Below are 23,031 nucleotides of genomic sequence, written 5' to 3'. Positions count from 1 at the left end.
TTCTCCTCAATTAAGTTGGAACAATAGGATGATCGAGCAGCAGTGAGGGCTCTTCGATACTGTACGGTACTGTCTTTCCAAGCTAATCGGAAGACTTCCAGTTTGGTGTGGCGCCATTTCCGTTCCAATTTTCTGGAAGCTTGCTTCAGAGCTCGGGTATTTTCTGTATAGCAGGGAGCTAGTTTCTTATGACAAATGTTTTTTATTTCTTATGACAAATGTTTTTAGTTTTTAGGGGTGCAACTGCATCTAGGGTATTGCGCAAGGTTAAACTGAGTTCCTCAGTTAGGTGGTTAACTGATTTTTGTCCTCTGACGTCCTTGGGTAGGCAGAGGGAGTCTGGAAGGGCATCAAGGAATCTTTGGGTTGTCTGAGAATTTATAGCACAACTTTTGATGCTCCTTGGTTGGGGTCTGAGCAGATTATTTGTTGTGATTGCAAACGTAATAAAATGGTGGTCCGATAGTCCAGAATTATGAGGAAAAACATGAATTCCATGGGCCAAAACTAGGTCCAGAGTATGACTGTGGCAGTGAGTAGGTCCGGAGACATGCTGGACAAAACCCACTGAGTCGATGATGGTCTGTGGACTTTTCCATGTGAATATTAAAGTCACCAAAAATTAGAATATTATCTGCTATGACTACAAGGTCCGATAGGAATTCAGGGAACTCAATGAGGAACGCTGTATGTGGCCCAGGAGGCCTGTAAACAGTAGCTATAAAAAGTGCATGAGTAGGCTGCATAGATTTCATGACTAGAAGCTCAAGACGAAAACGTTGTTTTTTGTAAATTTTAATTTGCTATCGTAAATATTAGCAACACCGCCGCCTTTGCGGGATGCGCGGGGGATATGGTCACTAGTGTAACCAGGAGGTGAGGCCTCATTTAACACAGCAAATTCATCAGGCTTAAGCCATGTTTCAGTCAGGCCAATCACATCAAGATTATGATCAGTGACTATAACTGCCTTGGAAGTGAGGGATCTAACATTAAGTAGCCCTATTTTGAGATGTGAGGTATCACAATCTCTTTCAATAATGGCAGGAATGGAGGTCTTTTATTCCAGTGAGATTGCTTAGGCGAACACCGCCATGTTTAGTTTTGCCCAACCTGGATCGAGGCTCAGACACGGTCTCAATGGGGATAGCTGAGCTGACTACACTGACTGTGCTAGTGGCAGACTCCACTAAGCTGGCAGGCTGGCTGGCAGGCTAGCTAACAGCCTGCTGCCTGGCCTGCACCCTATTTCATTGTGGAGCTAGGGAAGTTAGAGCCCTGTCTATGTTCGTAGATAAGATGAGAGCACCCCTCCAGCTAGGATGGAGTCCGTCACTCCTCAGCAGGCCAGGCTTGGTCCTGTTTGTGGGTGAGTCCCAGAAAGACGGCCAATTATCTACAAATTCTATCTTTTGGGAGGGGCAGAAAACAGTTTTCAACCAGCGATTGAGTTGTGAGAGACTGCTGTAGAGCTCATCACTCCCCCTAACTGGGAGGGGGCCAGAGACAATTACTCGATGCCGACACATCTTTCTAGCTAATTTACACGCTGAAGCTATGTTGCGCTTGGATGACTGTTTCATCCTAACATCGTTGGTGCCGACGTGGATAACAATATCCCTACACTCGCCAGTTTTAGCTTTAGCCAGCACCATCTTTAGATTAGCCTTACAGTCGGTAGCCCTGCCCCCTGGTAAACAGTGTATGATCGCTGGATGAGTCGTTTTAAGTCTACTGCGAGTAATGGAGTCGCCAATGACTAGGGTTTTCAATTTGTCAGAGCTAATGGTGGGAGGCTTTGGCGTCTCAGACCCCGTGACGGGAGGAGTAGAGACCAGATAAGGCTCGGCCTCTGACTCCGACTTGCTGCATAATGGGGAGAACCGGTTGAAAGTTTCTGTCGGCTGAATGAGCTACACCGGTTGAGCATTCCTACAGCATTTCCCTCCAGAAGCCATGAGAAAGTTGTCCGGCTGCGGGGACCGTGCGAGGGGATTTATACTACTATATGTACTTACTGGTGGCACAGACGCTGTTTCATCCTTTCCTACACTGAAATTACCCTTGCCTAACGATTGCGTCTGAAGCTGGGCTTGCAGCACAGCTATCCTCGCCGTAAGGCGATCGTTCTCCTGTATATTATGAGTACAGCGACTGCAATTAGAAGGCATCATGTTAATGTTACTACTTAGCTTCGGCTGTTGGATGTCCTGACGAATCATGTCCAGATAAAGCGTCCGGAGTGAAAAAGTTGAGTGAGGGGAAAAACAAAATATAAACGGTAATTAAAAAGTAAAAACCGTAAAGGTGTCAGGTAGCAAAGTAAGGTTAGTAACAAAACACACAGCAGCATGTAAACAAGTCTGCAAGTTGTGACCCATTACTGAGTACACATTACATCACATTACTGAGTACACCCCAGAATCCAGTCTGGTCCAATGGGGCCTAGAATGAGACTTCAAGCCTTGTAGAGGGGTTGTGGAGAGAAATAAGCACAGGATTTTCCCATATTAATCTGGAATTTATGTTTTTCTGACCTCCAATCCTATTTTATTGGAATCGACGAACCCTCAAACAAATATCCAACGTTTCACAATTTTCTATTTTATACTGATAACATCCCTGATTTCGAGACATTGCCTCTCATCCCAATGGGGCGCATGGATTGGCTGTTTGTCTCTTGTGAGGTCATTCATAGTGGAAGTGTTTTTTTACTTGGTTGTTTTCCTTTCGACACAAACATGTGATTTGTTTGGATGTCTGAATCCCGCTATTGAGGATTTCTTTTTTTTTTTTTTTACTACGCCACCATTTCTCAAAAATCTCATTTAATAATATTTGCCAACATTCACCCTCAAACGGATATTGGTTCCAATATCTTACCGTAAATCATTAGGAGGTGTATATGGCTGTTTTATATGTACCAAAGTACACTGAACAAAAATATAAACGCAACATGCAACAAGTTCAAAGATTTTACTGAGTTACAGTTCCTATCAGGAAATCAGTCAATTGTAATAAATTCATTAGGCCCTAATCTATGTATTTCACATAACTGGGAATACAGATATGCATCTGTTGGTCAGATACCTTAATAAATAAGGTAGGGGCGTGGATCAGAACCAGTCAGTATATGGTGTGACCACCATTTGCCTCATGCAGCCCAACCCATCTCATTCGCAGAGAGTTGATTGTGGCCTGTGAAATGTTGTCCCACTCCTCTTCAATGGCTGTGCAGAGTTGCTGGATATTGGCGGGAACTGGAACACGATATCGTACACGTCAAACCAGAGCATCCCAGTGATGCTCAATGTTGAGTATGCAGACCATGGAAGAACTGGGACATTTTCAGTTTCCAGGAATTGTGTGCAGATCCTTGCAATATGAGGCCGTGGTGCATTATCATGCTGAAACATGAGGTGATGGTGGCGGATGAATGGCACGACAATGGGTCTCAGGATCTCGTCACGGTATCTCTACATTCAAATTGCCATCAATAAAAGGCAATTGTGTTTGTTGTCCGTAGCTTATGCCTGCCCATGTTTTGCTGCCTTATGTTGTCTTAGGTCTATCTTTATGTAGTGTTGTGTCTCGTTGTGATGTGTTTCGTCCTATATTTATATTGTATTTTATTTATTTTTTATCCCCGCAGGAGACCTTTTGCATTTTGGCCATCATTGTAAATAAGAATTTGTTCTTAACTGACTTGCCTAGTTAAATYAAGGTTAGATAAATAAATAAAAATACCATAACCCCACCGTCACCATTGGGCACTCTGTTCAAAACATTGATATCAGAAAACCTCTTGCCCACATGATGTCATACGGTGCATTCGGAAAGTTTTCAGGCCCCTTACGTTACAGCCTTATTATAAAATGGATTTTAAAAAATGGTTTCCTGATCAATCGACACACAATACCCCATCATGACACAAGCTAGGCAAACCGGTATTTGGGGAGTTTCTCCCATGTGGACACCAAGGAGGAGGTCAGAGACCTGGCCGTGTGGTGCCAGGACAGCAGCCTCTCCCTCAACGTGATCAAGACAAAGGAGTTGATTGTGGACTACAGGAAAAGGAGAACCAAGCACGCCCCCATTCTCATCAACAGGGCTGTAGTGGAGCAGGTTAGGAGCTTCAAGTTCCTTGGTGTCCACATCACCAACAAACTATCATGGTCCAAACACACCAAGGGAGTCATGAAGAGGGCACAACAAAGCCTATTCCCCCTGAAACTGAAAAAAACTGACTGAAAAGATTTGGCATGGGTCCTCAGATCCTCAAAAGGTTCTACAGCTGCACCATCGAGAGCATCCTGACGGATTGCATCACTGCCTAGTATGGCAACTGCTCGGCCTCTGACCGCAAGGTACTACAGAGGGTAGTGCGTACGGCCCAGTACATCACTGGAGCTAAGCTTCCTGCCATCCAGGACCTCTATACCAGGCGGTGTCAGAAGAAGGTCCTAAAAATTGTCAAGGACTCCAGCCACCCCAGTCATAGACTGTTCTCTCTGCTACCGCACGGCAAGCGGTACCAGAGCGCCAAGTCTAGGTCCAAGAGGCTTCTAAACAGCTTCTATCCCCAAACCATAAGACTCCTGAACAGCTAATCAAATGGCTACCCAGGCTATTTACATTGCCCTCCTCTTTTACGCTGCTGCTGCTACTCTGTTTATTATCTATGCATACAGTAGTCACTAACTCTACCTACATGTACATCTTACCTCAGTTACCTCAACCGGTGCCCCCGCACATTGACTCTGTACAGGTACCCCCTGTAAATAGCCTCGCTATTGTTATTTTACTGCTGCTCTTTAATTATTTGTTACTTTTATTTTCATTTTATCTATTTTTTTACTTAACACTTATTTTTCTTAACTGCATTGTTGGTTAAGGGCTTGTAAGTAAGCATTTCACTAAGGTCTACACCTGTTGTATTTGGCGCATGTGACAAATACAATTTAATTTGATTTGTGTGCCTTTCCAAATCATGTCCATCAATTGAATTTACCACAGCTGGACTCCAAGTTGTAGAAAAATCTCAAGGATGATCAATGGAAACAGGATGCACCTGAGCTCAATTTCGAGTCTCATAGCAAAGGGTCTGAATACTTAAGGTATTGCTGTTTTTCATTTGTAATAAATTTGCAAAATTTCAAAAAACCTGTTTTTGCTTTGTCATTATGGGGTATTGTGTGTAGATTGATGAGAAACAAATATTTCATCCATTTTAGATTTAAGGCTGTAACATAACAACATTTTGAAAAAGTCTAGGGGTCTGAATACTTTCCGAATGTGTTGTACACACTGTCTGCCATCTGCCCGGTACAGTTAAAACTGGGATTCATCTGTGAAATAACAGTTCTCCAGCATGCCAGTAGCCATTGAAGGTGAGCATTTGCCTACTGAAGTCAGTCACAACGAGAAACTGCAGTCAGGTCAAGAACCTTGTGATGATGACGAGCATGCAGATGCTCTTCCCTGAGATGGTTTCTGACAGTTAGTGCAAACCTTCAGTTTCATCAGCTGACTGGGTGGCTGGTCTCAGAAGATCCTGCAAGCCGGATGTGGAGGTCCTGGGCTGGTGTGGTAACAAGTGGTCTGCGGTTGTGAGGCCGGTTGGACGTACTGCCAAATACTCTAAAACTACGTTGGAGGCAGTTTATGGTAGATAAATTAACATTAAATTCTCTGACAACAGCTCTGGTGGACATTCCTGCAGTCAGCATGCCAATTGCACGCTCCCTCAAAGTTGACATCTGTGGCATTGTGTTGTGTGACAAAACTGCACATTTGAGTGGCCTTTTATTGTCCCCCAGCACAAGGTGCACCTGTGTAATGATCATGCTGTTTAAGCAGTTTAATGTGCCACACCTATCAGGTGGATGGATTATCTTGGCAAAAGAGAAATGCTCACTAACAGGGATGTTAACAAATTTGTGCCCAACATATTAGAGAAATAAGGTTTTTGTGCATATAGAACATTTCTACTATGTTTTAGTTCAGCTCATGAAACATGGGACCAACACTTTACATGTTGCGTTTTATATTTTTGTTCAGTATGTTTTTGACCTATTGCGATACACACACACAGAGATTATGTTTAGCTGAATATTATCAGACTATTAAACTCTCTCTACCCCATCCATTATCCCTGGTCACTAGGTGGGGCAGCTGCATAAGCAGAGTGGCACAGCGGAGGAGCACAATCTGGATAAGGAGGCACGGAAGTGGGCGACCCGAGTGTCACGAGAACACAAGAGCATCATCCACAGCCAGCGGGTGAGAGAGGAAGGGATAGATAAAGGGTAGGGAAGGACGAGAAAGGGGATAGTCTATATTCTAGCAGATATATGCATCTGTCCCTGATTTATTTTTATTTTTATGTAAGATACGACTGCATAGGTCCGCGACTGCCAACCAATCCAAATGTAGCATACATCGGTCAGAAAATCCATTAAAATGTTAGAAATAGCTGATTCCATTTTTTTTGCTTATACTGCTTTCGAAAATGACTCATTTTGTGACAACTAATGCTTCCTCTCCTTCAGTGTCGAACAAAGCATGTAACTGTTGACAGTCATTGATCTCTACAAGGTATTTTGCATGCCGAGCAACACTGGGGAATATCAGTAGCCTAGTCAAACTGCGCACTGTGCCCAGCTTCACACTCTAACCAGCGCGGGGTAGGCTGCCTGTTCCAGGTCGGACACCAGGAACAGGCTGCGCAATATTAGTCTATATTAGTTGAGTGACCATGTAATTTGCTAGGTTATTGTTTTATCTATTAAAAATGTGCTTTACCAAAATAAAAGTAAGCTACAGGAGACACAACTCATCTGGCTATAGGCTACATGCTGAACAGTGCTTATAATATATTTAATTTAAATTTGTTCAGGTTCACCATCAGCTGTAGTTTTGGTAGTTTTGCTTTAAAGATTCTGTGTATATTGTACTTTTTTGATATAGAAGGTCTGTGGTGGGAAAAAGTACCCAATTTTTATACTTGAGTAAAAGTAAAGATGCCTTAATAGAAAATTTAAGTGAGTAAGTGAAAGTGAGTCACCCAGGAAAATAATAATTGAGTAAAAGTATTTGGTTTTAAGTATATTTAAGTATATTTAAGTATCAAAAGTAAATGTAATTGCTAAAATATATTTAAGTTTTGAAAGTTAGTGTGAATCATTTCAAATTTCTTATATTAAGCAAACCAGATGGCAAAAATATTTTATTTGTGTTTGCAGACAGCCAGGGGCACACTCCGACACTCAGACGTCATTTACAAATGAAAGGATGTGTGTTTAGTGAGTCCGCCAGATCAGAGGCAGTTGGGATGACCAGTGATGTTCTCTTGATAAATTTGTGAATTGGACAATTTTCCTGTCTTGCTAAGCATTAAAAATGTAACGAGTACTTATGGGTGTCAGAGGAAATGTATGAAGTAAAAAGTACATTATTTTCTTTATGAATGTCGTGGAGTAAAAGTAAAGTTTGCCACAAATATAAATGGTAAAGTTAAGTACAGATACAACAAGAAAAACTTAAGTAGTACTTTAAAGTATTTTTACTTAAGTTTATAATTTCATAACGATGATAGCAATCACTTTGCGAGGCACACTGCATGGCCAAAGTGGGAGGAGAAAAGAAGCTCACTTAAAATTCCAAACGGTCAAAACCTTCCGAATTTGAGATGGAAACTAAATCCAAAGTTGTGCTATATATTCATAGCTAATTTGTAAACAATAAATATGTTACTAGCTCTAACACTTAATCTGCGAAAGTGACAAGTTAATAAGAGGGCGATGGAGATTTTCAGAACCCAAGTGGTAGTGGGGTGGTAGATACCTACTCTCACTTATGGCTCAGGTCAGGTGCCTACATTGTACATACAGTGGGGAGAACAAGTATTTGATACACTGCTGATTTTGTAATATTTGGTACAGAAACCTTTGTTTGCAATTACAGAGATCATACGTTTCCTGTAGTTCTTGACCAGGTGAGGGATCAGCCCAGAACTACACGGCAGGACCTGGTCAATGACCTGAAGAGAGCTGGGACCACAGTCTCAAAGAAAACCATGAGTAACACACTACGCCGTCATGGATTAAAATCCTGCAGCGCACGCAAGGTCCCCCTGCTCAAGCCAGCGCATGTCCAGGCCCGTCTGAAGTTTGCCAATGACCATCTGGATGATCCAGAGGAGGAATGGGAGAAGGTCATGTGGTCTGATGAGACAAAAATAGAGCTTTTTGCTCTAAACTCCACTCGCCGTGTTTGGAGGAATAGAAGGATGAGTACAACCCCAAGAACACCATCCCAACCGTGAAGCATGGAGGTGGAAACATCATTCTTTGGGGATGCTTTTCTGCAAAGGGGACAGGACGACCTGTCTCTTATACACATCTAGATGTGTATAAGAGACCTCAGTAAGAGCATTGAAGATGGGTCGTGGCTGGGTCTTCCAGCATGACAACTACCCGAAACACACAGCCAGGGCAACTAAGGAGTGGCGCCGTAAGAAGCATCTCAAGGTCCTGGAGTGGCCTAGCCAGTCTCCAGACCTGAACCCAATAGAAAGTCTTTGGAGGGAGCTGAAAGTCCGTATTGCCCAGCGACAGCCCCAAAACCTGAAGGATCTGGAGAAGGTCTGTATGGAGGAGTGGGCCAAAATTCCTGCTGCAGTGTGTGCAAACCTGGTCAAGAACTACAGGAAACGTATGATCTCTGTAATTGCAAACAAAGGTTTCTGTACCAAATATTAAGTTCTGCTTTTCTGATGTATCAAATACTTATGTCATGCAATAAAATGCAAATGAATTACTTAAAAATCATACAATGTGATTTTCTGGATTTTTGTTTTAGATTCCGTCTCTCACAGTTGAAGTGTACCTATGATAAAAATTACAGACCTCTACATGCTTTGTAAGTAGGAAAACCTGCAAAATCAAATACTTGTTCTCCCCACTGTACATAATTTACACACACACACACGAACACTCACAAATTCAGCTCAGAGAGGCCCAGCTCATGAGCTCCATCAACAGCCCCCATAGGGCGCTGGTCAAAAGTAGTGTACTATATAGGGTGCCATTTCAGACAGTCATTGAGATGTGTTTACTACATGTTATCTGTGACCTTTTAGGCCCTGGAGGACTATAGGACACAGCAGGGGCCGTCGGAGCAGAACTGCAGTGAGCTGGAACTCAAAATGGAGGCGGCCAGGGAGAACCTGCGGAGATCTGAGGTAAACTTGTGTGTGTGGCGATGGTGAGTTGGACTCACACTCGTGATAATGTAACCCAGCATGTGACTTAAAATCTGGCCAAAAGGAAATGTTTAAGATGTTGGTGTCCCGAGCCAGAGACCGGAGTTCAGATCCCACCAGTTACATGCTTGTGTGTGTGATCCCTTACTGAGGTCAGTATATCATTGGGCCAGTAGGTTGTCTCGCCTCAGCCTCTCTTGCCTCTGATTCCCCCTGCTGGTTGATGAGGCAGACAACATCCAACATACAGTAATTCTGATAGAGCATCTTATGATAGCTTATTATGACTTGATGACTGACTGGTCATGACTAGAGTTGCAAAATCCCAGTTTTTCCAGAAATCCCAGTGGGAAGATTGCTGGAATTAGGAGGGAATAAACAAGACATTTGTAATATGACAAAACATATGATGATGTCACTAACTCCAGACGGTGAAGCTGAAGGCGGAGGCTCGCCTGGCCCTGCTGAGAGAGGCAGGCATCACTGTGGAGACGTGGCTGAAGAGCGCCATGAACCAGGTGATGGAGGAGCTGGAGAACGAGCGGTGGGCTAACCTGAACACCCATGACCCTTCACTCTCCGTGAGTCACAAAACACACATTGAAAGATGAGACAAAACCGGCTTTTTTTCTCACATCTTTGTGCATACACGCAAACCCATCAACAATTTCCATTTTGTCCTTTGTACCTGCCTACTGAAATCTCCATTTTGTCCCTTGTACCTGCCTACTGAAATCTCCATTTTGTCCCTTGTACCTGCCTACTGAAATCTCCCGGGCTCAGGTAAATCACATGATACGGAAGCTGGGGTGTTTCTTTAAAGTAATGTTTCTCAACTTTAAAGGAAAGGTTCACCCATTTTGAATGTTATATTGTTTTTGTGCATCTCTGAGTGATCGATTGATTCCCTGGGTCATTCCATGTTTTCATGTGCATCTGAGTTTTTGGCGTAGCACTGTGATAAAGTCGCTCTCACTACACTGGAAGTTAATAGGAATATGACATTTACATTGCGAAAACGTCTATCGTACATGTCAGATTTCAATACTTGCCGATGTCTTCTCTCGAATGAGCCATTGATCAACCTTTTTGAGATATTCCTACCTCGAGAAATGTGTAATTTAACGGAGGGTCTAGAATATTTTTCCTATTTGTCTGCTTCATTAGTCCAGGATGCACTGCATGGTGCCGTTGCCAGAGATATTATAGAAAGGAGATAGGAATCAAATGAATGAAGGAATGTATAACGCTCCACCCAGCAGACTGTCAACCAATCGCGTTCACGTTGCTAAACTAATCATAACGCAATCCCTTCTCAAAGTTTGTGTATATGTCGAGAAACGTGGCTATTTTCCTCAAGTACGTAATGTCATGATTCCAAAGCTATACGATATTACAGATAGCAAGTTAATTATCCCACATCTCTGAAAATATTTTTTATGTTTTACTTCTGTTGACAAAATATGTGCTAATGTTGGGTTTTTGAGCTAGCGCCCAATAGACTCCCATTCACTCCTTGGAGAGTGCTCCTTGTCGCAGAATCGCCAAGAATGCACCGCGCTGCCCATCAATGTAACATGGGCAACGTTTCCAATCTCCTCAAATGTAAACTCAGCAAAAAACAAAAATCCTCTCGCTGTCAACTGCGTTTGTTTTCAGCTGAGACATAAACTGAACAAGTTCCACAGACATGTGACTAACAGAAATTGAATAATGTGTCCCTGAACAAAGGCGGGGTCAAAATCAAAACAGTCAGTATCTGGTGTGGCCACCAGCTGCATTAACTACTGCAGTGCATCTCCTCCTCATGGACTGCACCAGATTTGCCATGGACTGCACCAGATTTGCCAGTTCTTGCTGTGAGATGTTACCCCACTTTTCCACCAAGGCACCTGCAAGTTCCCGGACATTTCTGGGGGGAATGGCCCTAGCCCTCACCCTCCAATCCAAAAGGTCCCAGACGTGCTCAATGAGATTGAGATCCGGGCTCTTTGCTGGCCATGGAAGAACACTGACATTCCTGTCTTGCAGGAAATCACGCACAGAATGAGCAGTATGGCTGGTGGCATTGTGATGCTGTAGGGACATGTCAGGATGAGCCTGCAGGAAGGGTACCACATGAGGGAAGAGGACTTCTTCCCTGTAACGCACAGCGTTGAGATTGCCTGCAATGACAACAAGCTCAGTCCGATGATGCTGTGACACACCGCCCCAGACCATGACGGACCCTCCACCTCGATCCTGCTCCAGAGTACAGGCCTCAGTGTAACGCTCATTCCTTCAACGATAAACGCGATTCAGACCATCACCCCTGGTGAGACAAAACCGCGACTCGTCAGTGAAGAGCACTTTTTGCCAGTCCTGTCTGGTCCAACAACGGTGGGTTTGTGCCCATAGGTGACGTTGTTGCCGGTGATTTCTGGTGAGGACCTGCCTTAAAATAGGTTCTACAAGCCCTCAGTCCAGCCTCTCTCAGCCTATTGCGGACAGTCTGAGCACTGATGGAGGGATTGTGCGTTCCCGGTGTAACTTGGGCAGTTGTTGTTGCCATCCTGTACCTGTCCCGCAGGTGTGATGTTCGGATGTACAGATCCAGTGCAGGTGTTGTTATACGTGGTCTGCCACTGCGAGGACGATCAACTGTCTGTTCTGTCTCCCTGTAGCATTGTCTTAGGCGTCTCACAGTACAGACATTGCAATTTATTGCCCTGGCCACATCTGCAGTCCTCATGTCTCCTTGCAGCATGCCTAAGGCATGTTCACGCAGATGAGCAGGGACCCTGGGCATCTTTCTTTTGGTGTTTTTCAGAGTCAGTAGAAAGGCCTCTTTAGTGTCCTAAGTTTTCATAAATGTGACCTTAATTGCCTACCATTTGTAAGCTGTTAGTGTCTTAACGACCGTTCCACAGGTGTATGTTCATTAATTGTTTATGGTTCATTGAACAAGCATGGGAAACAGTGTTTAAACCCTTTACAATGAAGATCTGAAGTTATTTGGATTTTTACGAATTATCTTTGAAAGACAGGGTCGTGAAAAGGGGACGTTTCTTTTTTTGCTGAGTTTATATCTGCCGTTGTGAACGTTAGACTCTACCTTGTGAGGCTCATCGATCTGCATGCTGAAAATGATGAGCTTGTAGACTCCTAAATTGATAGTGCAGTTTTAGGCGATTTAACCGCTAACTAGCTACTTTACATGCTGATAATGTCTTTGGAATTATTGTGTTTTAGCTATGTTTGCTAGCTACGTAGCTAGCCAGCAAGCCCATAGAGAGCGCATTGCATTGTGGATTTTGTAGTCGATTTGAGCTGCAACAGATTTCCACAATGATTTTCCATGTTGCTACCAACCTTATTATATGGCCAAAATGAAACATTTGTTCACAAAAAATATTGTTCTCACATAATGTTATTTAACAATGTAAATTAAAGAAATTAGTGGTTTTGGGTGGATTCTTCCTTTTTAAGGTGCTAGTTTATCCTGTGCTGTGTTTGTGTGTGTTTGAGATTGACTAGCCTTGTGAAACCAGACTGACTGCTGACTGCATGTGAGCTTGAGATCAGGCTGGTTTAACAAGGCTACTGATTTTGCAGTTAGATTGTGCAGAATTACTGATTTACAAATCACCGTGATCTACAAATCACCTTGCATCCCAAATAACGTCTCGCTATGTGATCAAAAGTATTGATACTGAGGCTTGCCTTGCTCAAAGTGATCCCATCCAATCTGCTGTGTGTGTTTAGGGTACAGCTGACCTGGAGAGAGAGGAGGAGGAGGAGGAGCTGGAGGATAGTGGAGAGGTGTTGGACGACAGCAGCTCTATCCCCTCCTGTACTCTCAGGAACTACCCCCTCACCTGCAAAGTGCTCTACTCATACAAGGTATACACGCACACAGAGTGCTCTACAACAGTAGTCCTATTCTCACCTTTGAGCTGGCAATCAACCCAGCGCCTTGGATACGATGTAATATGGTACCATATAAGTCCTTTGAGCACTGCAGCATGCATTATAATATAAAAATTCAGACTTCACAAATACAGCTCCAACATACAACAGAATTCACTGGGGCAGTCTAGCAGTAATGAAACATGATCTCCTTCCTCTCCCAGGCGTCACAGCCAGACGAGCTGACCATCGAGGAACAGGAGGTGCTGGAGGTTATTGATGATGGGGACATGGAGGACTGGGTCAAGGTACAGAGGGCTTTCCAAAAGTGGCAATACTTCACTGTTTGCGCTTTAAACTCGAATTAAGCAAGTGGTACTCTAAAGTCATCATAGGCCTACACACCAGGGGTCATGTTCAACAGGGATTTTTTTTTTTTTTAATGGAGTGAAATGGGGAGGTTTTAGTTCTGTTGTCCATTTGCAAAACATTTTGCTGCGGTGTGCCCTACTATCACTGACTGGTAACCCTATGTGTGTGTTCCAACATTGTCTCTAGGCCAGGAACCGGACGGGCCAGGTGGGTTACGTCCCGGAGAAGTACCTGCAGCTGCCCTCGTCCAACAGCCTACTGAGCATGCTCCAGGCTCTGGCCGCCCTGGACGCCCGATCCCACTCCTCCAGCAACTCCACCGAGCCCGAGCTGCTTGAGTCAGAGCTGCCCACACTGGGCACGCCCAGCGTCAACGGCGACTCCAGCAGTGGTGAGAGACAGTGAATTTGGGTGAAACAATCAGAGCAGCATGACTCGACATTCTCACAGGAGTGAATCCTGAACTTGACTTAAATCAGATTTTCACTTAGTCATGCATTGATGTCAATGGGAGATCAAATTGTATTTGTCACATACACATGGTTAGCAGATGTTAATGCGAGTGTAGCGAAATGTGAGGAAATTGGACTTGAGTATAAGTTAGGATTCGCACCACACAGAATTAACAAGTATACAGTGGGGAGAACAAGTATTTGATACACTGCCGATTTTGCAGGTTTTCCTACTTACAAAGCATGTAGAGGTCTGTAATTTTTATCATAGGTACACTTCAACTGTGAGACGGAATCTAAAACAAAAATCCAGAAAATCACATTGTATGATTTTTAAGTAATTAATTAGCATTTTATTGCATGACATAAGTATTTGATACATCAGAAAAGCAGAACTTAATATTTGGTACAGAAACCTTTGTTTGCAATTACAGAGATCATATGTTTCCTGTAGTTCTTGACCAGGTTTGCACACACTGCAGCAGGAATTTTGGCCCACTCCTCCATACAGACCTTCTCCAGATCCTTCAGGTTTTGGGGCTGTCGCTGGGCAATACGGACTTTCAGCTCCCTCCAAAGATTGTCTATTGGGTTCAGGTCTGGAGACTGGCTAGGCCACTCCAGGACCTTGAGATGCTTCTTACGGAGCCACTCCTTAGTTGCCCTGGCTGTGTGTTTCGGGTCATTGTCATGCTGGAAGACCCAGCCACGACCCATCTTCAATGCTCTTACTGAGGGAAGGAGGTTGTTGGCCAAGATCTCGCGATACATGGCCCCATCCATCCTCCCCTCAATACGGTGCAGTCGTCCTGTCCCCTTTGCAGAAAAGCATCCCCAAAGAATGATGTTTCCACCTCCATGCTTCACGGTTGGGATGGTGTTCTTGGGGTTGTACTCATCCTTCTTCTTCCTCCAAACATGGCGAGTGGAGTTTAGACCAAAAAGCTATATTTATGTCTTATCAGACCACATGACCTTCTCCCATTCCTCCTCTGGATCATCCAGATGGTCATTGGCAAACTTCAGACGGGCCTGGACATGCYCTGGCTTGAGCAGGGGGACCTTGCGTGCGCTGCGGGATTTTAATCCATGACGGCGTAGTGTGTTACTAATGGTTTTCTTTGAGACTGTGGTCCCAGCTCTCTTCAGGTCATTGACCAGGTCCTGCCGTGTAGTTCTGGGCTGATCCCTCACCGTGCTCATGATCATTGATGCCCCACGAGGTGAGATCTTGCATGGAGCCCCAGACRGAGGGTGATTGACCGTCATCTTGAACTTCTTCCATTTTCTAATAATTGCGCCAACAGTTGTTGCCTTTTCACCAAGCTGCTTGCCTATTGTCCTGTAGCCCATCCCAGCCTTGTGCAGGTCTACAATTTTATCCCTGATGTCCTTACACAGCTCTCTGGTCTTGGCCATTGTGGAGAGGTTGGAGTCTGTTTGATTGAGTGTGTGGACAGGTGTCTTTTATACAGGTAACGAGTTCAAACAGGTGCAGTTAATACAGGTAATGAGTGGAGAACAGGAGGGCTTCTTAAAGAAAACAGGTCTGTGAGAGCCGGAATTCTTACTGGTTGGTAGGTGATCAAATACTTATGTCATGCAATAAAATGCTAATTAATTACTTAAAATCATACAATGTGATTTTCTGGATTTTTGTTTTAGATTCCGTCTCTCACAGTTGAAGTGTACCTATGATAAAAATTACAGACCTCTACATCCTTTGTAAGTAGGAAACCCTGCAAAATCGGCAGTGTATCAAATACTTGTTCTCCCCACTGTACATATGTAAGGCAATGTCATTGAGATCATTCAGATGCGTTGGGACCATTTTTAATTTTCCCTTTCTTTCCATTTTGATCTCTTCCTCTGTGCTCTTACTCTTCCCCCTCCCCTGTCTCTCCCTCCCTCTCCCCCTTCCGCTTTTCACCGTGGCTCTCTCCCACTCTCCCTCCCCCTTCTCTCTGCCTCAGTGTGCTTTGCCAAGGCCCTGTACGACTATGCGGGCCAGACAGACGAGGAGCTCTCGTTCCCTGAGGGCGCCATCATCCGTGTGCTGAGCCGTGAAACCCACGAGGACGATGGCTTCTGGGAGGGCGAGTTTAACGGCGCCGTTGGCGTCTTCCCCGCCGTGCTGGTGGAGGACCTGCTGGCGGAGGGTGGCTCCAGTGCAGACGTCGAGAATGGTGACAGCCTGGGAGAGGCCAGCAGCAGCACGCCGGTACACACACATATGCAGCCACCCGTGGCGCTATTTACACACGTGAATGGACACTTTTAAACCGGTTTAAACTTTATCCTGTAAAACATACTTTCCATGGAGATTTTCTGTTGAGAATGATTTAAAAAAATCCAGGACCAGGCTTGATCTTGGTGCAGGAAACCGGCCTTTAGACGACACACATCCTCATCCAAATAATAGTAATCAGTATATTACTGTTTTATTTAATTCTGTGGTCGACGTTGTCCTTCAGGTGTCACCCTCTCCTCTTTCTGAGCGCTCCCCACGGAGCCCCTTTCAGCTGGGCCCGTTCCACAGCAGCCCCCTCCAGACCCCCACTATGCCCTCGCCCCAGTCCAGCCCCTCCAGTGCCAGCGCCTCCCCCATACCTCGCCCACCCTCCTACATCAACGGTCACCATAGGCCACCGCCTGCACCACTCAAAAGCCCCTTGCAGAGTAAGAACCACTCCTCAAAGGCTGACTATTTATTATTTGGCATTCGAAATGTTATCGCATTGAACATAATTCATTGCCTGGTCCCAAATCTGTTTTGTGCTGAATTATAGTCTGTGGCATGACAACAAACGTAGGATTTGGCAAGACGGCAAAACCAGATCTGGGACCAGGCTACGTTATTTATCATATTAAATGCATGCAAAATAGACCATGTATAAAAGTAGAGACATAGACAAGTAATAAACAGCATGGATTTTTTAAATCCTCATTCTGAGATGCATATCTGGGTTGTGTTTATTAGAGCACAATGTCACGATCCTGTAGTGCTTTCTAGTGGTTTTTAATCCAAGACGTGATGCTGATGATTCTGTCTGCCCTCCTCACCCTCAGGTCCTTCCCAGAGCTCCACCCAGCCCCCCAGGCACCCAGCAGATCGTGGTGCGGGAGGCACCATTCGACCTGTAAGTTACCACATTAACACACACACACTTCTGTCAACTAATGAAAACCATCATAAATACTGTATGGATACTGACCCTTGTCCTGTTTGATAAGACACACTTGTTGTATTTTGTTGAGGCTCCACTTGGAGCTCAAAGGAATAACTAGTTATATGTTGTGGACAGGTCCGCGCTGCTCCACCACCCCCCAAGCCGCAGCAGCCTCGCGGCCAGGTGAAGAGAAGGGAGGAGGTGGAGATCACTCTGGTGTAATGGCGCCGCCCTGGTGGCGGTGGCTGCTGCCCACAACCACACCAGGTCAGAACGGACCTGGTGGATCCAGGTGCCCCGACTGACTGACGCCCCTCTTCCAGGGAGGGACAACAGGCTCCAGAGCCCCTAAACCAGCCTATCCAGCCAAGGGGTATCCCCACTCCCCACTGGAGAGGCTCCATGAGATGAGATGAGGCCTGAGATTTGGCTCGTCTCTGTCCACACAGTCCAAAGCCAGTAGGGCTGAAATGGTGTGTGGTGCGGAGAACCCAAACAATTGTGCCTTTCTGACACGGTTTCCAACCCTACATTCCTCTTTCTATCCTCTCGTTCTTTATTCTTTTTCTGTTACCCATCGTTTTCCTTGGTTTATCTCTCATTTTCTCCCTCCTGTATTTGTGCTGTATCTCTCACAATGTTTTCTCTCTCTCTCTCTCTACCTCCCTCTTTTTCTCTCTTTCTCACTCACCTTCATAACTGGGCATTGAGCTATAAGGGAGTATTTTCAAGCAAGATATCACCATTAGATTACTATGCATCAAAGTTATGCTAATTTCGTGGGAGGATTGTACATCTGTCACAAAGTTTTAAATAGCTAAAGTCCAAGTCAGATCTGTTTGGTTCTTGGTGGGTTGTGTTTTTGTTGTCAACACATTTCATGGAAATTCACAACACGGCAGAGGCTGGTACCTTTCCTGTACCTGAAATACCAACGTCTTCAAAAAAAAGTGTTCTTAACATTTTATAAACAAGGGAAAAGTGGCAATTTTGGAGGGATGTAACTGATATAGATAGAAATTGCCCCATTGAGAGCAAAATCTGGATCACACTATGTGAAACCATAACAAAACTGCCCCTGAAACTGTTGATTATTCCTACTCTATAACAAATGTCAAATTTCTTTGTACAATTTCTTTGTATTGAAAGGTGGGACATTTCAAAACAGCCGGGGGCAATCTGTAGTGTGGCTATGAAAACTATCTTTGTGCTGTTTTCTGTTGAAAAAACAAAGATCTAGCTATGTTGTCATCAATACTAATCCAGGCTTAAACTAGCCAATAATAATGGTCGCTGGTGAGAATAATTCTTCAGTCAGGAATGCAGATGGGTCATAGTTCAGGACGGAATGCATCGCAAGGTGATTTGCTGTCGTGGGGAGCGTCATTGGTACTGTGATGTGACCCTGGGTCGGACTTGCCTTCAAGTTCAGGGAGGAGAATCACCTTAGTTCCTAGCTACCTACAGGAAATGTGAACTGACTAAATTACTGAAGCACTTTTTTGTTATTCTTTTGTTAATGCCCTTTTCAGTATTGCTGGTTGGTCTCTTGTGAATGCTGCATTGTTTCTCCTTTAATTGTTTTTGCTCCAACTATATTGATATCAGTATTGTTCTACTTGGTTTTTTAGAAGGCATTTGACTTATTTAGTCTAAAATAGCCATTGTAGTGTCTTGTGTTGGAGGTATGCTTTTTCATATAATGTATGTAATATTAGTTTACAGAGAGCTTGGGAGATATCTGTGCAGCAATTTTATGAGGATAAAAAACATATGGAAACTTATTGATAAATGTTTAGTTGTTGATCAGAGAAATGGGTATCTGTCAGCCATGTTTACTGTGTTTTCTTTGATCTCCTAAAGATCTGAATGTCAAACTTATTTTTGAAGTTTACATTTACCCTGTTTTATTGAACGATTACATGTTGTGAAATACACACTTTCCCACAATTGTAAAGTTTATTTAGTTAATTCTGTTTCTGATTTATTTTCAGATACAGTAGAAACAAGTGACCCGCTACGAATGTTTCCCAAACTCAGTCCTGGGGACCCCAAGGTATGCACGTTTAGTTTTTTGCCCTAACAGTACACAACTGATTCAAATAATCATAGCTTGATGATGAGGCAGCCCATTATTTGAATAAGCTGTGTAGTGCTAGTGCAAAAAACAAAACCTGCACACCTTGGGGTCCTCAAGACCAAGTTTGGAGAACGCTACGCTACTCTGATGTAGTCTACAGCAACAGTAGAGCATCAAAATAATTTCATTGGATATATAAAAAATAAAATTAGCTGAATAAAATTAGCTGAAATCTGTTATTTGTTCTGTTTTATTCAACATTTCACAAAGGATTTAAACTAGGGCAGTAGGCCTACAGGAAGCATATTTAATTGCTTTTTTTATTTTTTATTAATTCACCTTTATTTAACCAGGTAGGCCAGTTGAGAACAAGTTCTCATTTACAACTGCGACCTGGCCAAGATAAAGCAAAGCAGTGCGACACAAACAACAGAGTTACACATGGGATAAACAAACGTACAGTCAATAACACAATACAAAAGTCTATATACAGTGTGTGCAAATGTAGTAAGATTAGGGAGGTAAGGCAATAAATAGGCCATAGTGGTGAAATAATTAACATTTTGCAATTAAACACTGGAGTGATGTGGAGTGATAGATGTGCAGAAGATGAATGTGCAATTAGAGATACTGGGGTGCAAAGGAGTAAAAAAATATATAACATGGTGATGAGGTAGTTGGGTGGGCTATTTACAGATGGGCTATGTACAGGTGCAATGATCTGTAAGCTGCTCTGACAGCTGATGCTTAAAGTTAGTGAGGGAGATATGAGTCTCCAGCTTCAGTGATTTTTGCAATTCGTTCCAGTCATTGGCAGCAGAGAACTGGAAGGAAAGGCGGCTAAAGTGGGAGTTGGCTTTGGGGGTGACCAGTGAAATATACCTGCCGGAGCGTGTGCTACAGGTGGGTGCTGCTATGGTGACCAGTGAGCTGAGATAAGGCGGTGCTTTACCTAGCAAAGACTTATAGATGACCAGGAGCCAGTGGGTCTGGAGACGAATATGAAGCGAGGGCCAGCCAGCGAGCGCATACAGGTCGCAGTGGTGGGTAGTATATGGGGCTTTGATGACAAAACGGGTGGCACTGTGATAGACTGCATCCAATTTGTTGAGTAGAGTGTTGGAGGCTATTTTGTAAATGACATTGCCGAAGTCAAGGATCGGTAGGATATTCAGTTTTACGAGGGTATGTTTGACAGCATGAGTGAAGGAGGATATGTTGCGAAATAGGAAGCTGATTCTAGATTTAATTTTGGATTAGAGATGCTTAATGTGAGTCTCGAGTGTTTACAGTCTAACCAGACACCTAGGTATTTGTAGTTGTCCACATATTCTAGGTCAGAACCGTCCAGAGTAGTGATGCTAGACGGGCAGGCAGGTGCGGGCAGCGATCGGTTGAAGAGCATGCATTTAGTTTTACTTGCATTTAAGAGCAGTTGGAGGCCACTGGAGGAGAGTTGTATGGCATTGAAGCTAGTCTGGAGGTTTGTTAAGTGTCCAAAGAAGGGCCAGAATTATACAGAATGGTGTCGTCTGTGTAGAGGTGGATCAGAGAATCACCAGCAGCAAGAGCGACATCATTGATATATACAGAGAAAAGAGTCGGCCCGAGAATTGAACCCTGTGGCACCCCCATAGAGACTGCCAGAGGTCCGGACAACAGGCCCTCCGATTTGACACACTGAACTCTATCTAGTAGTTGGTGAACCAGGCGAGGAAGGCATTTGAGAAACCAAGGCTGAGTCTGCCGATAAGAATGCGGTGATTGACAGAGTCGAAAGCCTTGGCCAGGTCGATGAATACGGCTGCACAGTATTATATTTTATCGATGGCGGTTATGATATCGTTTAGGACCTTGAGCGTGGCTGAGGTGCACCCATGACCAGCTCGGAAACCAGATTACATAGCGGAGAAGGTACGGTGGGATGGTCGGTGATCTGTTAACTTGGATTTCGAAGATCTTGGAATGGCAGGGTAGGATAGATATACAGTTGAAGTCGGAAGTTTACATACACCTTAGCCAAATGCATATAAACTCAGTTTTTCACAATTCCTGACATGTTATCCTAGTAAACATTCCTTGTCTTAGGTCAGTTAGGATGACCACTTTATTTTAAGAATGTGAAATGTCAGAATAATAGTAGAGGGAATTATTTATTTAATCTTTTATTTCTTTCATCACATTTCCAGTGGGTCAGAAGTTTACATACACAATTAGTATTTGGTAGCATTGCCTTTAAATTGTTTATCATGGGTCAAATGTTTCAGGTAGCCTTCCACAAGCTTCCCACAATAAGTTGGGTGAATTTTGGCCCATTCCTCCTGACAGAGCTGGTGTAACTGAGTCAGGTTTGTAGGCCTCCTTGCTCGCACATGCTTTTTCAGTTCTGCCTACAAATGTTCTACAGGATTGAGGTCAGGGCTTTGTGATGGCCACTCCAATACCTTGACTTTGTTGTCCTTAAGCCATTTTGCCACAACTTTGGAAGTCTGCTTGAGGTCATTGTCCATTTGGAAGACCCATTTGCGACCAAGCGTTAACTTCCTGACACTATCTATTTTGTGAAGTGCACCAGTCCCCCCTGCAGCAAAGCACCCCCACAAAATGATGCTGCCACCCCCATGCTTCACGGTTGGGATGGTGTTCTTCGGCTTGCAAGCGTCCCCATTTTTCCTCCAAAGATAACGGTCATTATGGCCAAACAGTTCTATTTTTGTTTCATCAGACCAGAGGACATTTCTCCAAAAAGTACAATCTTTGTTCCCATGTGCAGTTGCAAACTGTAGTCTGGCTCTTTTATGGCGGTTTTGGAGCAGTGGCTTCTACCTTGCTGAGCGGCCTTTCAGGTTATGTCGATGTAGGACTCGTTTTACTGTGGACATAGATACTTTTGTACCTGTTTCCTCTAGCATCCTCACAATGTCCTTTGCTGATTTTCTAGGATTGATTTGCACTTTTCGCACCAAAATATGTTCATCTCTAGGAGACAGAACGCGTCTCCTTCCTGAGCGGTATGATGGCAGCGTGGTCCCATGGAGTTTATACTTGCGTACTATTGTTGGTACAGATGAACGTGGTACCTTCAGGCATTTGGAAATTGCTCCCAAGGATGAAACAGACTTGTGGAGGTCAACAATTTTTGTTCTGAGGTCTAGGCTGATTTCTTTTGATTTTCCTATGATGTCAAGCAAAGAGGCACTGAGTTTAAAGATAGGCCTTGAAATACATCCACAGATACACCTCCAATTGACAAAAAAGATCTCAATTAGCCTATCAGAAGCTTCTAAAGCCATGACATCATTTTCTGGAACTTTCCAAGCTGTTTAAAGGCACAGTCAACTTAGTGTATGTAAACTTCTGACCCACTGGAATTGTGATACAGTAAATTATAAGTGAAATAATCTGTCTGTAAACAATTGTTGGAAAAATGACTTGTGTCATGCACAAAGTAGATGTCCTAAACGACTTGCCAAAACTATAGTTTAACAAGAAATTTGTGGAGTGGTTGAAACACTAGTTTTAATGACTCCAACCTAAGTCAAATCAATTAAAATGTATTTATATAGCCCTTACATCAGCTGATATATCAAAGTGCTGTACAGAAACCCAGCCTAAAACCCCAAACAGCAAGCAATGCAGGTGTAGAAGCACGGTGGCTAGGAAAAACTCCCTAGAAAGGCCAAAACCTAGGAAGAAACCTAGAGAAGAACCAGGCTATGAGGGGTGGCCAGTCCTCTTCTGGCTGTGCCGGGTGGAGATTATAGCAGAACATGGCCAAGATGTTCAAATGTTCATAAATGACCA

General features: G+C 43.9%; 1 protein-coding gene across 3 annotated transcripts in view; it reads left to right on the top strand.

Annotated features, from left to right (window-relative positions):
• Positions 1-19,463, top strand: part of LOC111950459 (F-BAR and double SH3 domains protein 2-like) — a 61,955-nt gene extending 42,492 nt beyond the window's left edge. For all 3 annotated transcript variants that reach the window (XM_023968057.1, XM_023968056.2, XM_023968058.2), the window contains 10 exons: positions 6,166-6,282; positions 9,143-9,244; positions 9,694-9,846; positions 13,010-13,147; positions 13,378-13,461; positions 13,712-13,916; positions 15,951-16,198; positions 16,452-16,656; positions 17,047-17,117; positions 17,283-19,463. In XM_023968057.1, the coding sequence (XP_023823825.1) occupies positions 6,166-6,282; positions 9,143-9,244; positions 9,694-9,846; positions 13,010-13,147; positions 13,378-13,461; positions 13,712-13,916; positions 15,951-16,198; positions 16,452-16,656; positions 17,047-17,117; positions 17,283-17,369 (1,410 nt within the window). In that variant the 3' untranslated portion in view covers positions 17,370-19,463. The remainder of the gene's footprint in view (positions 1-6,165; positions 6,283-9,142; positions 9,245-9,693; positions 9,847-13,009; positions 13,148-13,377; positions 13,462-13,711; positions 13,917-15,950; positions 16,199-16,451; positions 16,657-17,046; positions 17,118-17,282) is intronic.
• The last annotated feature ends 3,568 nt before the right edge of the window (positions 19,464-23,031 follow it).

Source organism: Salvelinus sp. IW2-2015, linkage group LG23, assembly GCF_002910315.2.
Source record: "Salvelinus sp. IW2-2015 linkage group LG23, ASM291031v2, whole genome shotgun sequence".
NCBI classification, from domain to species: Eukaryota; Metazoa; Chordata; class Actinopteri; order Salmoniformes; family Salmonidae; genus Salvelinus; species Salvelinus sp. IW2-2015.
The sequence above is the reverse complement of the archived record's forward strand: the minus strand, read 5'-3'. Positions and strand labels throughout refer to the sequence as shown.